Raw genomic sequence first — 16,157 nt, forward strand, 5'->3', positions numbered from 1 at the left:
GTTTCCTAGTAATTTCATTTCTAATCAGGAGTTAGCCAAAGATTCCAAGCATCTTCAATATACTCTGGAAAACTACCCTCCCAAAGGTTGTTAACAACTACACTCCCACCTACAGCATGCAAGATGGTTTATGTATATTTGGAAATGCTTATTCAAAATTATGGTATAATTTCTTAATTTGAAACAAATTTTAAACTGATTGTTCCTGTAATTTTGTTTTCTAACTGTAGAAAGTGAAGTGTGACAAATTTTCTTGCCTGATAGGGAATCAGGATCCTAAGGACAGGGTTTGTAAAACTCGGTATATGCTAGAAAGAGGCACAGGCATCAGAAACCTAAGTAACACTTTTCTATGAAGTCTTCACAAGAGACTGCAGCCCTTGCTATAGCTTCAAATACGTCCATTGGTATCTCCAGTTATTTCTCCAGGGTTTGATACCTATATTGGTAACCTACTGCTTGTGGAATACAATTGAAACTCAAAACATAAGCTTTCCCTGCCACCACCAGCTGTTCTCATTCAACTGCAGCAGACAACTCTGTACTCCTGGGACACACACCTCTCACATGTCTGGCCTGTCACTTCACACCTCATCTTAGAGTACCCTTTTTCTTCTCTGACCTCTTTCAAGGCTCAGCTCAAACACCGCTGACTCTTAAGAAGTCTTCCATAATCCTCCTCAGGGAAAATAAATGGGCTTTTCCTCTGTGTTGTCCTGGCTTTTCGCTGGTACCTCTATAACAGCATTTCTGTAATAAGCTACTAAAGTGGAAGTCTTAAAGCAGGGGTCTCCAACATTTTTGGCACCAGGGACCAGTTTCAAGGAAGACAATTTTTCCACGGACTGGGGATGGGGTCAGAAGGATAGTTTTGGGATGATTCAAGCGCATTACATTTATTGTGTACTTTATTTCTATTATTACTACATTGTAATATATAATAATTATACAAGTCACCATAATGCAGAATCAGTGGGAATCCTGAGCCTGTTTTCACTTGACACTCACTGATAGGGTTTTGATACAAGTCTGCAAGCAATTGATTTATTATGGTCTCTGTGCAGTCAAACCTCTCTGCTAATGATAAACTGTATTTGCAGCCGCTCCCCAGTACTAGCATCTCCCCCTCAGCTCCACCTCAGCTCATCAGGCATTAGATTCTCATAGCGCGCAACCTAGATCCCTTGTACGCGCAGTTCACGGTAGAGTTCGCACTCCTATGAGAATCTAATGCCGCCGCTGATCTGACAGGAGGTGGAGCTCAGGCGGTAATGCCAGTGACAGGGAGTGGCTGTAAATACACATGAAGCTTCACTCGCTTGCCCGCCGCTCACCTCCTGCTGTGCAGCCTGGTTCCTAACAGGCCACGGACCTGTACTGGTCCGTGGCCCAGGGGTTGGGGACCCCTGTCTGAAAAGACAGACACATCTCATCTGTCTACTTCCTGAACAGTATCTAGTGCAGAACTTCACAGAACACGCACTCAAAAACTGTATGTGGAATAAACATACAGAAGTTAACGCTTCAAATCCTTTAATCCCAAATTATCAGTCACAGACACCAGTTTTTAAAGGATTAAAAAGAAAGACTGCTCCCCTCAAAACATGTCCTACTACAGTAAGCAGTTCTGTAAGTTAAAAAAAAAAAAAAGTGTGTTTTAATAAAAGTGATAAATCATTCTATCTTTAGGATAGTTATGTTCAACAAACCCACATATGCTTGATATCTGCATCTTACCTCCTAGGATCTCAAACTGTTTATTTTAGAAATAAAAACATGGGGAGAGGACAGTTCATTGTAAAACATGAAAAAGCAATGATTCAAGCATGTGAGTTTTTGCTTTATATTCCTAGCCAGAGCACAAATGACTGGATATGCCCATCAACACCAAGCTAAAAAAAAAACAAACAAAACTGGAACCACCATGAAGACAACGCCACATTAAAATCTCTTTCTCTTGATAATTTCTGGCTTCCAGCTGACTGGATGAGTTTCTTCTGTCTAAAAATAGAAAAGTAAGTAAGTTAAAACAAAGTATTTCTGGCCTGCTTCATATTTAATAGGTTCCTTTCTAACAAAAATACGGCACTTATTCAAAATTATATTACTTGGCATTATGTATTTAGCAGTTCTTTAACAATTTTAAGATAAGTGACAAACTTTTGGCATTATCTGAATCTAATAAAGGATGAATGCATTTGCTACAAATTCAGTTTACGGTTTTTCATTTTAAATAAAATTGCTATTTAGACATTCTAATAACACCAAAGCTTATGATTCTAGAATTAATTTGCATAGTAATCAACTTATTTGCTGTGATTCTTAGTGTAAGATTTTCCCAATAACTCTAATAAGGAACGTTGAGATAAAATCAAAACTATTGATTTGCTGTCATCAATGAAACCAATAAAGAAATCTATGAGCAGACACTATTCAAGATGACAAATACTTTAATATTATGAAGATTACTTTCCCTTCTGATAATTTCAGTAACTTTAAAATGAGAAAACGCTTGCAAAATTCGCATGGCTGATTTTATTATACTTTACAATGTATATGAAACAGAAATCTTACCGCTGTATCATCCTCTCTGTACACTTTAATGGTTTTATCAGCTTCAGCTGTTAATAACCGACTTTCAGACTGATCAAAAGCACAAGCAAATATTCCTGACTCACTGTCCAAAGACCCAGGCTGCACTGCTGCATGAACTCTCTGGAAATTGTAGCCAGTTCTCCAGTCCCAAAGATGCATAGTGCCATTGTCAGCTTAAAGGGAAAGATATAGTTAAACCTGGTGTCCTCTCAACAGTTCAGCTTGACAAATGTTTATTAAGCACCACAGTAGTAACTGCAGTCACTACTACAAAGATATATAAGATGCAGGCACTCAAGCTCCTCTTAATATCAGTTTGTCTACTTTCATTTGTACTTAATTCAGAATTTATTATAGATCTCAAAAAGCACCACAAAACGACATTCAACTCCAGAACACACAACCAAACTTTAGGCGATTTCTGGCATAAACCCCTAACTTAGATTTATCAATGTGTTAACTTAAAGAGAGCTAAACTATGAAATATGCTACGTGCATTATGAATATGCATGAACACACGTGAACATTCAAACAAACGTTAGAACAGGCAAGTTCTGCTATAATACTTAGGTGTGATGACTTAGAAATTTTACTCACTAAAAGAAAAAAATGACAGACTAAAACATATTTATCATAAAAATCTTATTTTACCTCCAGATACAAGCACTCCATCAGAATTTACTGTCAGTGTATTAATAATAGCATTGTGACCAGAAAGATTTTGAATGAAACTTCCATCGGGGAATTTCCACTGTTTTATGTTATCTGGAGAACCAGACGCAAATGTGTAACTGAAATGAGATAACGAATTAATGATAAAGTAAACCAAGTTAAATACAATGGTGGATTTTATAAAATCTGATTATGGTTGTATTTTGCATGTGTAGTCAGGATCTATGCAGTTTTAGCAAAATATTATCATCATACCAAGAGATAAAAATATCAAGATATTTGTTCCAAGTTAAATCAGATTTTTAAATTATTTTAAATGTACGTTAAGTCCTAGGTTGAAGTTTTATTTTCCTCTCATTTCCCCGATGCTCTACACTAAGCTAAAGCAATAAACATACAAACCCCTAAACTCACATAAAGGGCAAGGGGTGATGTAACTATTTTCAAGAAAGCAAGAGAGAAAGCCAGAGAGAGAGGAGAGAGAGACAGAACAAGAAGAAAGGGAGAAAATGAAAGAAATAGAGGCAAGAGGAAGAGAGAAAGGGAGGGGGAGGAATAAAGGGAATGAGGAAGACAGGGAAAGGGAGGAAGGACAAGAGTGAAAATAAAGGTAAGGGAGAGTGGGAAAGAGAGGAGGAGAGGCAAGATATGACTTGTGACCAGAAAGTGCCAGGTGATATAGTTTCATAGACAACAGGTTGTGATATTATGCTCCATCTCTTGGGATATTCTGACTATAATGTTCATGATTACTACTATTTTTTCCGATCATATTAACTTCCTCCTTAAGAATTAACTATTCTATGTATAGCTCAGTGCCTAATAATATTTATGTCTAAAACATTAAATATAGCTACTATTAGCTTCGATTATGACATGCAACTTTTAACCATGATTTATTCGTGTTATCTCATTTGACATCATTTTCACCATGCAGAAAGCTTTCCTTGTCTTATAGAGGCCATGAAGCAAAATACTACGCAAGGAAAATAAAAGAAATGCATGTTCATATGTGGCACAGGTGAAAAAATGACAGTGGCTAAATGACTACCAAAGTAGTATTCATATTGGTATTTCTGTATTATACTAAGAACTGAAGAAAGAAGAGAAGCTACTTAGGAAAACATACTTACTGTCTTGGATGTAAAACCACAGCCCTGACTGATTTTTTGTGATTTGTTAATGTGACTCTTGTTTTTCCAGCCACCAAATCCCATAATCGTATTGTAGTGTCATGGCTTCCTGTAAGGAGAATACACACACATCCCCAAGATACACACAAATCAGAAAAAAAGAATGTGAAAGTTAAATATAATAAAATTGGAAGCATTCCTCCACAGACATATATATATGAAATAAAAGTCATATTAACCCTTGGCTAATTGTTTTCTATAGTTCCAAAATATTTGGTTGATTTTAAGTTTAATTCTTAAAAGAATGTAATAAACGCTTGTTGCACTGTCATCTGAGTAACTAGAACAAATGTGAATAACAAATAAAACAAATACATGATGTCATCCCCTAGTGGAGAGGAAGGAAAAAACTCTAATAATCATTTAGTTAATGAAACACACGGGAAGGAATTATTTTCTAGTCTTGAAGATTCAATGATATTAACCATATTTTAAGCAGAACAAGACTCAAACCAGCTCTAAAAGTCTGAGAGTATTTTGTCTTCTAACTTTAATTTCCTAGACCGGTAATTCTGATACTATAAAACAATGCTTAGTTGTATCTAATAGCACTATTTTCTAGTCAGACATTACCTGATACAAAGATTCTATGATATGTAAAAAGTATGAGATAAAAACAATGGGATGAAATGTTACCACAAAAAATTTCAAGTGCACACAGAAACACTGTATATACAACACAAAGCAAGAGTCATAGTAAATATGAAAAGTATATAATCATAATGCACTCTGATATGAATATACTGTAAACTTGAAAAGTATCGATCGTACCAGTAATAATTTGTGGTTCCGCAGCTTGACACCTCACTGTAGCCACCGCATTAGTATGTCCAGATAACGTGTGTACACTGGCTTTAGTTCTCACATCCCAAATCTATCAAAACACAACAGACATACCATCAAAGAGAACAGGTATTCATATCTCAGGCAGGTAACTAGATCAATGCAAGCCTGGGAATCTACTCGACAACTTTGTGTGCCTGCCTTGAATATAATGAAGAAAGTGAGTAAATGAAATAATCACCTGTAAGCTGGCTGGGGAATGTATATAGGAGGCAGCCAGTGGGGGAAAAAGCTACAAGATCAGGGGACCTACTGACTAGAATGGGTATAATGGGGCTACTGAATGAAACAGCTAATGGACCACAGCTGTGGTGATAGACTGGCATGTGAGAGGTCGCATATCAGGGGCGGGGCCTCCCAATTATAGACATAGTGGGGCCACAGAACTCAGAAGATGAAGACTAGGTAGGGCATTGATGGGTCAAGGCAACTATCTTTAAATACTCTATCAAAAAATACATGACTTTAGGACCAAATAAGCACACTGTAAGATGCAATATATGTACAGATCAGCTCTATTCCATTTACCCGTGCAGTTGAGTCTCGGCTACAGGTCACCAGCACATCGATTGTTGGGTGCAGATCTAAACCATACACTGCACTCAGATGTCCATGATAGTGCCTTATAACCTAAAAAAATAAGAAAGTTAAAATCTCTACAATTAGGAAGATAAACAGGGGCCCATAATGTCTCCAATCCTTAACTTCATGCTTACCTTATTATACTCAAGATCCCAGCATTTGACTTGTTTGTCTTCTCCACAGGAGAACAGGTACGGGCTCCTCGTGCTCACTATCACACCACGCACCGTACTGATGTGCCCAGTTAATGACAGTTTTAACTTGCCACTAGCCAAGTCCCAGATCTGCAATCAAAAAATATTTAATTTTTCTTATTATTCCAAAGCAAATTTTTAGAATCTTGATGTTAAAATTGTCTTCAAAAAGTGAAAGATAAAAATATATAAAAGTTTGCAAAATGACCCCATCAACAAAAATAAAATCAGGGAAAAGAGAATTAAAGGGCATGATCAAACTGGGAAAATATTTGCACAGATGACAAAAAGTTAATATTCTTAATATATAAAGGATATCACTGATAGTAAAAGTATGAATACTGAGGTATTAAATTAGTCAAGGATGGCATCAACTTAAAAAAAAAACCTAAAAGTAGCAAATAAAGGTATCAAAAACTTCAACATCACTATAAATTTTATACACAGTTTTTGAAAGATTAGATATTCACTTCTGCTTATCACAATAGTAAATATTTTTTTAAAAAACACAAGCAATGTGCTGAAAAGGATCCTCTCACATGCTGCAAGTATCAATTCACCCATTTTGGAAAATAATTTTTAACTTTGGGTGTCAACTTCAAGAATGCCTGACCTTTAATACTTTTTTCTGGGAAACTATCATAACAAAACACTTTAAAATACAGAAAAAGCTTTAGGCACATATTAACTACAGCATTACTTATGTTAGTGAAAAATCAGGAAACTAAAAAAACTTTAATGCCTAACAGAAGGAAAATAGATTATAGAATATCTAAATGACATAATACTATGAAACCATTTAAAAACATGTTCAGGAGAGGAAAAGATAGGAGTTTGGGATTAGCAGATGCAAACCATAATACATAGAATGAATATGTAACAAGGTCCTACTGTATAGCACAGGGAACTATATTCAATACCTGTGATAAACCATAATGGAAAAGAATATGAGAAAGAATGTATATATATGCATAACTGAATCACTTTGCTGTACAGTAGCAATTAACATATTGTAAATCAACTATACTTAAAATAAATTTTTAAAAAAAGATGTTCAGTTTTTGACAGGAATATGCCTTTGACACAATATTAACTGAAAAAAAGCTGGGAACAAAATTACATATCAAACATGATTTTTAAAAGATACACATTTATATACACAGGAAAAAAACGCAGAAGAAAATGCAGATACACATACACAGAAATAAATGTTAAAAAGAAAATTCAAATATGACAGTGGTAGGATTATGCATGGGTCTATATTCTTTTTCTTTTCTTTCTTTCTTTTTGGCTGCGTTGGGTCTTCATTGCTGCACGCAGGCTTTCTCTAGTTGCAGCGAGTGGGAGCTACTCTTTGTTGTAGTGCGGGGGCTTAGTTGCTCTGTGGCATGTGGGATCTTCCCAGACCAGGGCTCGAACCCAGGTCCCCTGCAATGGCAGGCGGACTCTTAATCACTGCGCCACCAGGGAAGCCCTGGGTCTATATTCTTTTATACTCCTTTACATTTTCCACATTTTTTATAGATAAGCATGCTTTAATTTTGTAACCAGAAGGAGAAAAAAATATGAAGAAATTAGTTGTAAACAGTCAGCATGTACTGTTTGGAAAAAAAACTGTTGCTTAAATACCACTTTTCAAACAGATATTTATTTGAGACTCTTTTTTAAATTTATTTATTTTATTTACTTTTGGCTGCATTGAATCTTCATTGCTGCACGCTGGCTTTCTCTAGTTGTGGTGAGCAGGCGCTACTCTTCATTGTGGTGCACGGGCTTCTCGCTGCGGTGGCTTCTCTTGTTGCAGAGCATGGGCTCTAGGCACACGGACTCAGTAGTTGTGGCTCGTGGGCTCTAGAGCGCAGGCTCAGTAGTTGTGGCACAGAGACTTAGTTGCTCCACAGCATGTGGGATCTTCCCGGACCAGGGCTTGAACTGATGTCCCCTGCATTGGCAGGTGGATTCTTAACCAATGCACCACCAGGGAAGCCCTATTTGGGACTTTTAACTGGTATAGATAATAAATTTTACTCCACACTCGGGTCTAAGAAATCAGAGAACTAGAACAGCAATTCCCACCAGAGGAAATAAAACATTAAAATTACACGGCAAACACAAAATCATGTTTACATTTTTCTTCCTTATTACCTTTATAGTTCTGTCAGCAGATCCAGTAACAAACCACTGGTTTCCAGGTTCCACAGCAATACATCGAACCCAGCCAAGATGCCCACTGATCACCTGTATTTAAAAAGGTAGAATGAGCAGGCTCACTACACAGAAGCTAAAGTTTATTCAATTTCAACTCATCACACTTATGTTAAATATGATACAACTGAAAAGTACAACTACAGTGATCGAAAAAAGATGAATGGTTGGCAGGGGTGAGAAAGGATATGATTATAAGAAAACAGCACAGGGGTGTTTTTGAATCAATGGAACTTCTATTATCCAAATTGCGGTAGTGGTTACCCAAATTCATATATATATTAAGATTTGTTAGATCTATACACCAAAAGGAAGTCTATTCTAAGGTATGATAATTTGTCTAGCTGTACGTTTCCTACTATTTACATTTTATTTTAGATTTGGTACATTTTGAATCATTCCAATTTACTATAATTAAAAAGATAACTGGTAGGGCCACAGAAATGTCCTGATGTATGGATTTTCTCTTTGGCCTTCGCATAGAACACCTCGAACACTTTCCTAAATTTATTTTGTCTGCTCTCCATTTAGTAGCCTCTATCAATATTGTATACTGTATCTTATACAATATACAAGTATAGCTTCCATTTAATGAAGTCTCCTTCCCAAAGTATCTTTTAAGATACTGTCTAAGCCCCTCCCTCCACCCCACCTCAGATCACTCTACCAGCTCTCATATTCACTCTGTTTCCTCCTTATTCCATTCCTCGGCTCTTGTTTAACTGGAAAGCAGTGATCATGTTTCATGTAGTGGAATAATATACAGATTCACTCACTCTGTAGAGTTTCCACGGTGGGTGCCACTGAGGTTTCGGCATTGTAGGGGCTTTTTTAGCCATCAGTGCGGAGTTCTTGGCATTGCCACTGTCCATAACAACCTAGATATGGAATAATTAATTATTAAAGATATCTTTAATTAATTATTAAAGATATCTAATGTTTCATGTTATCAATTCAAAAATGGAAAGTCAAAGGGATTTATGAAAGTTTTTTTCCTTAAGTAAAGAAAAAAAGATATCTGAAAAATATCTGCATACCTAGAAAATGAGTCTAAGACTTCCAATCAGAACTATATTTTCCGTATGTTAATTTTAACTTTAAAAAACAATTAAAAAATCTCAGAGAGGCAGAACCTTAACATTGAGAGCACATATCACTGTGCACGGGTTCAAAACCCAACTCTGTCCGTTACTAGCTAATGACCTTGGGTATAAATTATGTAACCTCTGTGCCTCATTAGTAAAATGGAAATAACAGCAACTATCTCATACAGTTATTATGAAGACTGTAACAGAGTAGTAAATGCTAAATGTAAGCTCCCATTATTATTTAAGTAAATATATGTGGATTAATGCCGTTGCTTTTGTCATATTTTAACATTATTGATTTCATACTACAAAGGAGAAACCGAAAGTTCCTTCTATTTATCTCCCACAAAAGTATTTCAATACTATCTTAAAGGGTATACTAGCTGATATAACCATATACTGATAGCATCCACCCGTCCAAAAAAAGTTTGTAAAGTTACTGCCCTCAAGAAGCCTATGTTATATCCTAAGGAGGCAGAAAGCCTGGGCAGATGCTGTGAATGGAGGCTAAAGACCCTGGTAGGAGGACTACAAATTCATTCACTTCACAAAGCAACTGCATAATAAACTGAGGAAGTAAAGACTGCACTCACTTCAAGTAACAGCATAATAAAGCAAACTGCATGTTTTCAGTTATTCTTTCTATAACTACTTTCACCAATAACAACAGTAGCTGCCATTTACTTACAAACAAATAATATATTTCTAAATGCTCATTTGTAAGACTGTAAAGATTGTAAGATTGTAAAAGATACACATTTATATACACAGGAAAAAAACGCAGAAGAAAATGCAGATACACATACACAGAAATAATAGCACTCAACTAACAGCACTCAACTCTAACCGTACAAACCAAATGAGAGTTTAATAAAAAAACACTTTCATATCTAACACGTACTAATAGAAGCTTCAGAATAACCATGCTTGCATTTTTAATAGTGGGTAATAAAGAGCATCATCACATTATCTTCATCAAAATAAATGTTATGTCCAACGTGCAAGTAGACACAGAATTAACAGAACTTTAAATTATTCTGTCAATCCACTAGCAACTTAAATTTTAGGGCTATGAAATATTAGCAACTAGCTCAGGCCGCTATTTACTTGAACAAGTCCAAGGAAAATGTTCATTTATTAATATTTAAGGTAAGAATCTTGGAATAAATGGAAATAGGCAACATGTTAAAGTTAGAAACCCACAGTGTGATGTAATTTGACACAGACAACTTACCGCCCCTGCAGGCTGTGACCGGTCAGAAGCCCCAGGGTGTCGGTATTCACCTCCAGCAGGTGCACTACGGTTTGCATCAACCCTGAGGCAAAAGAAACACCATACTCTAAGTACTTAATGTCTCCAGTCAGGTGTTCTGCAGGACTGACTCTATATTTTAAGTTTTTGTAAGCACTGGTAAAGGAAAATGTCATACAATACGTAACTACAAAGAAACAAATTTAAAAATGAGAAAAAATGTGAATAGTAAACTATGCTTTCAAAATCTTTGTTATTTAGAAGCATAGTATCTCCTACCTGGCTTGAGAAGTAGGTAATGCCACAGCTAAGGACTGTGCAGCTGATTCACTTGGCATTCTTTGGATCTTAGTGTCCGCTGTTAAAGCAACCCCTGTTGAAATAAAAAAAAAATCAACTCCTTTTAGTATCTATCTTTGCTTCCATTTACATGCATTTACAATAAAATAGTGGAGGAAAACATAACAAAAAGGTAATGGTGATTATCTCTAGGTGGTGATATTACAAAAATTTTTGTTACATTTTGTAGGTCTTTTGTTTCTAATTCTTTTACAATAAATATTGCCCAACAACATATATCTCAAATTTGTCTCATATATTTAATCAAAACAGCTTAATATTAACATAGCCCAAGATAGTAAAGTTAAATTTCTATTATCTTGGGATATTACCTTCAAATATAAAAATTAAGCAGTTCCCCAAATACTAACAGAATGTTTCGAAGGGTAAATGTAAATTCCTACAACAAGAAGCACCAATTCATCTATACTTGAATATGGTGAATTCCGTCCTCTAAAATTACTAGAACCTGGATATACTAAGCTTTTTGTCCTCCACCCTGTTATGCTGGCCACTCCATTTGTGTGCTAATTCCTCTTCACATACAACACACCCAGGATATGTTTCTATCATACCTGCTTCTATACTAACACTTCTAACACTTTTATAAGCTTCGTGATATTTATGTGTCTGACTAAACTTCCAGGTAATAAGCTTGTCTTAGCCTGGAGCAGTCTTATTGTCTTTGAATTCTTAGCACAGTGCCTAAAAAAAAATAAGTGGTTAAGAATGTTTGCTGAATGAATGCATGTGAAACTTAGTTAATTATCATCTAAACAGCTATGCCTGGATGCTTGGTTATTGAGCTTATCTTATATTTTACAGGCAATGGGAATCATATTATTGGCTCAGTCATGGAAATATAAGTGACAATAAGACATTTTCAAATATAACAGCTACTTACCAGGTCCTGGTGGATACGGATGTGTACCTGTCACCAAATATTCAACTTCTTGTCCTATTAAAAAAAGGGAGAGAGAGAGAGAAAATTCATCTGTGGCAAAATTATCTTATATACAAGTATCACGTCTTTTAATGAATTAAATAATATTAAATTATCAACTGGATATCTCAAATTTTCCCAACTAAGCCCAAGCCTCAGAAATAAGGTAAGTTGATCATTTTTGCTTTGCCTTCTGAAGACCATGTTCACAGGTAGTTCTCTGATCATTTGCTGATGTGGTGTCAAGAAAGCTTGTACATTTGCTATATAGCAATGGTGTGTAGAGAGGTCATCTTATCAAGTAATAATCCACTCAGGTTTATCTTCCAAACAAATGGTTTTCCTGTGGAATCTTGGATTATCTTTATTCACTACAATTTTAGTACTTAATATCATCTTTCTGAATTATAGCCAAAACAGATAGATGAAAGAAAAATTCCCCACAGGTTAGGAATTTTTCCTTTAGTCTCCACTATGACTATCTCCATATCCTAAGAATTTCTGCCATCATTATACCACTGTTTTAATTTCCTATAAGGGAAAAATCCACCAACCAATAATCTCACTCACTACTCCAATGAGGAAATCAAGCTGTTAAATAGGGTATGGCTCTAATAAGTCCTTCCAGAAGAAGCACTAATAAGACATTTCATTTTTCTATTTTTAAAATTCACATATAAATCCTGACATTTCTGACAATGCCATACTCACCTTGATTGGCAGGATATTGTTTGTGTCCATATGAATCTGATGCATTCTGAGGGCCTTTCTCTTTAAGATTTTCTTTTGAAGTAGGCATATGCAACACAGGACCATACTCATTACGCAGCTTGATTGCCATTTTTCGTTTGTGACTATTTAAAAATTATAAACATAAAAATGTATCTTTGAGTACTTTAAATATATTCACCAATGTAAATATATTCACAGATATCCAGAAAACAAGTATTTAAGTAGCTTAAGTTTGCCTAATCATGTAGAAAAAGTTACTATTAAGATTTTAAAGTTAAACAATATTTTAAAAAATTTCCAAGTGCATTTCCACACTTTTGTTCACAATCTACCACATAGCATCCATTAAGTAATAGTTTAGTTTGTTAACCAATTATATAAAAACTTTCATGTTGATTTATCAAAGGTCTAACTCATTTTAAAATATATAGAAACTAATATATCCTTTATAAAAACCCTCAAAGTCAGTATACTTTCCTTCAAATGTCTAAATATAAAAATACAGTAAAAGCTTCTATAGTAACCTTTCCTGGATATACCTAGAAAGATTAGTTCAAACTAATCCAAGTACTTAACTCAGCATTTTAGAAACAAATGCACTTATTATGCTACTTTTAAGGATAGTCCACTTGGTAAATTAAATATAAATGCTTGTTTGAGGAATTAGGTAGATTTTTAAAGAAGGGTAAAGGACAAAGAAGGAACACTGCACATAATGCAATCCCAGACTGGAGCTGGAGATGTAGAACCAAAAATATGCCACCACTCAAAAATCTTCATCATACTAACGAGAAAAGATGGGAGTAGAGGTACTGGCCAGGTACAATTTCAGCTCAGCAAGGCTCTGAGAGCAGCAGGAAGCTGAAAGCACATACAAAGTGATTGATTATAAAATATAACGCCTAAAAGGGACTCTCCTAATTACTGGGTATTTGTAAAATGCAATTAATTAATGGGACTTTTACTGTAAAAGATAAGGCCAAAAAAAATAAAGTTAACTCAGCTTAAATTATGCCCAAACACCACTCATTACTGAATAGATATCCTATGAGTTAGTATTACTTACTAATCTTTAAACCTTCCCCTCTCCCTGCTCTCTTCCCCCAATATTATAAGTTGAAATATTCTAGCAATTGAAAAGGAACTATCCCTACCTCTCTTCATCCAAAGGCACAGGTTTTCCATTATCAGCCACAAACATGTCATGGGTTCTCTTCAATGACCTGAACACAAGTGTGTGCACAGAATGTTTCTGTACCTCCTAGAACAAAAGAGTATAATTACATATCTAGCTACAAATTATATATACCATAACCTAAATTAAAGTGAAATTAGTTATACACTTTACATGTTTAAATATGTAAAAAGCTTTGTACCACTCACCACAGCTATCTGTAGCAAGCTATAGGAGTCAAGTTCAGAGAAGAGGAAGAAGCTCCTCTTGGGCCAGAGCCCCAGGTATACCAGCTGAGTGATGCCTGAGATTAGTCATTTACTCAATAAATATTTACTGAACTCCTACTAATTGAGTGGCAGGTATTGTGCTAGAAACTAACAACAGAATGATGAAAGGCAGCCACGGTCCCTGTGCTCAAGAGGAAACAGGCAAATAAAAACAAACAAAGTAACTCCACATTTTAATAAGTGCTATGAAGGAAACAAGCAGGGGGCTGAGACCAAGGACAGAAGAAGACCTTAGGGTGGTAATGAAAGATCTCTCTGAGGTGGCAGTTAAGCAGAGAGGGAGTTAGCCTTGCACAAAATAGAGGTAAGAACAATCCAAGCAGAGAGAAAAGCCCATGTAAATACAAAGGCGTTTGGTAACCGAAATAATGCCAGAACCTGCAGTACAGCTGTGTATGTTTGGTGAAAGGGTGGGTTGATGATGCAAGACGAGGTTGTAAGGATAGACAAGATCCAGATAAGTTTTTTTTATACCATTGCAACGGTCTGCATTTTTGCTCTAGATACATAGGACCACTAAAGGGTCTTAAGCAAGAAAAGCTCGAACATCCTACGTTTTAAACTGATCAATTTACTGGGGGTGGGGGAAGGGTGACAGAAACAGAAGCAAGGAGACCACCAAAGAGCTAATGCATCAGCGTTGGTGGAAGATGATGTGGTCTGAATTCAGGTGATGGCAGTGGGCCTGGACAAGAGTCAAGAATTTTGAGATAAAACGAACAAGGCTTGCTAATAGTTGTTCAAGCTAGCGGAAAATGCAAAAATTCAAGAATGGCAGGTTTTCCCGGGGAAGAGCTTTAGTAAGACAAAAAATGAAGACCAGAGAAGACCGCCAGTTTTGTAAGACACAGAATCACCGAGTCGACCCAGCAGGCAGCGAGTACCACTGGTCGAACATCGACAGAAACTCCGCCTCAGAGGACAGTGCCCAGCTCAAGCGCCCAAGGGCCAAATGAAAACTGGAGGAATTATCTCAGGCTTCCCGCCCAGACAGAACCTCCAACTTGTGCTCTCATCCGGCTTCTCTGCCTCCCTAAAAACCTTAAGAGACTACCCGGCCTCGGCCAAACAGCCTCCCCTCGCAGCCGCTACTCTCCCCTGACTCCCAGCACCCTCGATCCCTCACGCCCGCCGCCAAAGAAAAATAATCCAGAACAGATGGCCCCTGGGCACCCAAGTGTCACTTTACCTCGACCATGACGCCGCGGTCTACCCACTCGCTCCAGCAAGGATGAAACTCCAACCAACTGGACAGAAACCGCCGCCACAACTACTCGGCCCCTTCCTGAATCGGGCGTCCTGGCGCCGGATGTGACGTAAGACTCTGCGCACGCGCGCTGGTGGGCCGCAGGCAGTCTGGGGCCAAAGGGCGGGCCTTTCTCCTCGGGGGCCGCCTGTGGGGCAGAGCTTCGAGACTGCGGGGCGGAAGCTGCCGGAATCGCGGGAGTAAAGGTTTTACTCGCTTCTGCAGAAATCTTGAGATAATATCGTTTTCTGCCTTACTCTCAGCCTTAAATATTTTGGTTTAGGGCTGTGGTTGTTTGCACTCTGTTCTCTGGAATCTTAATACTTTTTTTTCAGACAACCTCAGCAGTCAGTTCTAGGGAAGGTCCGGAGAGCGCGAAGGCGCTTACCCCTCCTTGCCTTCTTCGGGGGTCGCCTCCGTGATTTTTGTCGCCTGATTCCGCTACTTGGCTCAATTTGGCTGGAAGCATTTAGAAATCTTTGTAGTCTTGGTGCCTAAAAAACAATTCCACTTACACTGTCCATGAAACACTTGTTGAGTGAATATTGCGGAATGGTTTCAATTTGAGAAATTTTGCAAAAGATTTTGGCTTTAACAGCATATGGCAAAATCTCAAATTTATTTTCAGCCAGCATAGTTTTTTTTTTTTTTTTCAATATCCCAACAATGGCATAACTCTTGGCCATTTCCTCGTTGTCTGATGATGAATGTGGCTTCAACAATGCCAGGGTACAGTTTGTCAAAGCTGGTGGAAGAAAAACACAACTGAAGACTTTAGCCATTTTTGTGTGTATACAGACTGGTGCCAA

At 36.9% G+C, this 16,157-nt stretch overlaps 1 protein-coding gene across 2 annotated transcripts; it reads right to left on the reverse strand.

Moving 5' to 3' along the window:
• Positions 1-1,516: 1,516 nt before the first annotated feature.
• PLRG1 (pleiotropic regulator 1) lies at positions 1,517-15,406 on the reverse strand. 2 transcript variants are annotated; one of them, XM_027117242.1, is made up of 15 exons: positions 15,292-15,406; positions 13,793-13,899; positions 12,618-12,760; positions 11,868-11,921; positions 10,904-10,997; positions 10,607-10,688; positions 9,061-9,162; positions 8,225-8,317; positions 6,020-6,169; positions 5,832-5,933; positions 5,232-5,334; positions 4,401-4,509; positions 3,247-3,386; positions 2,575-2,768; positions 1,517-2,001 (listed from the first exon to the last, which is right to left on the reverse strand). In XM_027117242.1, exons 1-15 carry the CDS (start codon positions 15,298-15,300, stop codon positions 1,942-1,944), a joined length of 1,542 nt encoding a protein of 513 aa, XP_026973043.1. In that variant the 5' UTR covers positions 15,301-15,406; the 3' UTR covers positions 1,517-1,941. The 2 variants fall into 2 exon arrangements, with proteins under 2 accessions (XP_026973043.1, XP_026973044.1); XM_027117243.1 differs by lacking the exon at positions 15,292-15,406 and adding an exon at positions 13,428-13,499 and having other exon boundaries at positions 13,793-13,904.
• Positions 15,407-16,157: the final 751 nt, after the last annotated feature.

Source organism: Aethalodelphis obliquidens, unplaced genomic scaffold (assembly GCF_003676395.1).
Source record: "Aethalodelphis obliquidens isolate GAN/ISIS:26980383/991018 unplaced genomic scaffold, ASM367639v1 scaffold17, whole genome shotgun sequence".
Classification (NCBI taxonomy): Eukaryota; Metazoa; Chordata; class Mammalia; order Artiodactyla; family Delphinidae; genus Aethalodelphis; species Aethalodelphis obliquidens.

Excerpts from the sequence above, each read along its gene's own strand:
- PLRG1 (XM_027117242.1), bottom strand. Across the intron at positions 11,922-12,617 it reads ACAATATCCTGCCAATCAAG|GACAAGAAGTTGAATATTTG; the intron begins GTGAGTATGGCA and ends TTTTTTTAATAG. Across the intron at positions 10,998-11,867 it reads TCCGTATCCACCAGGACCTG|GGGTTGCTTTAACAGCGGAC; the intron begins GTAAGTAGCTGT and ends TTATTTCAACAG.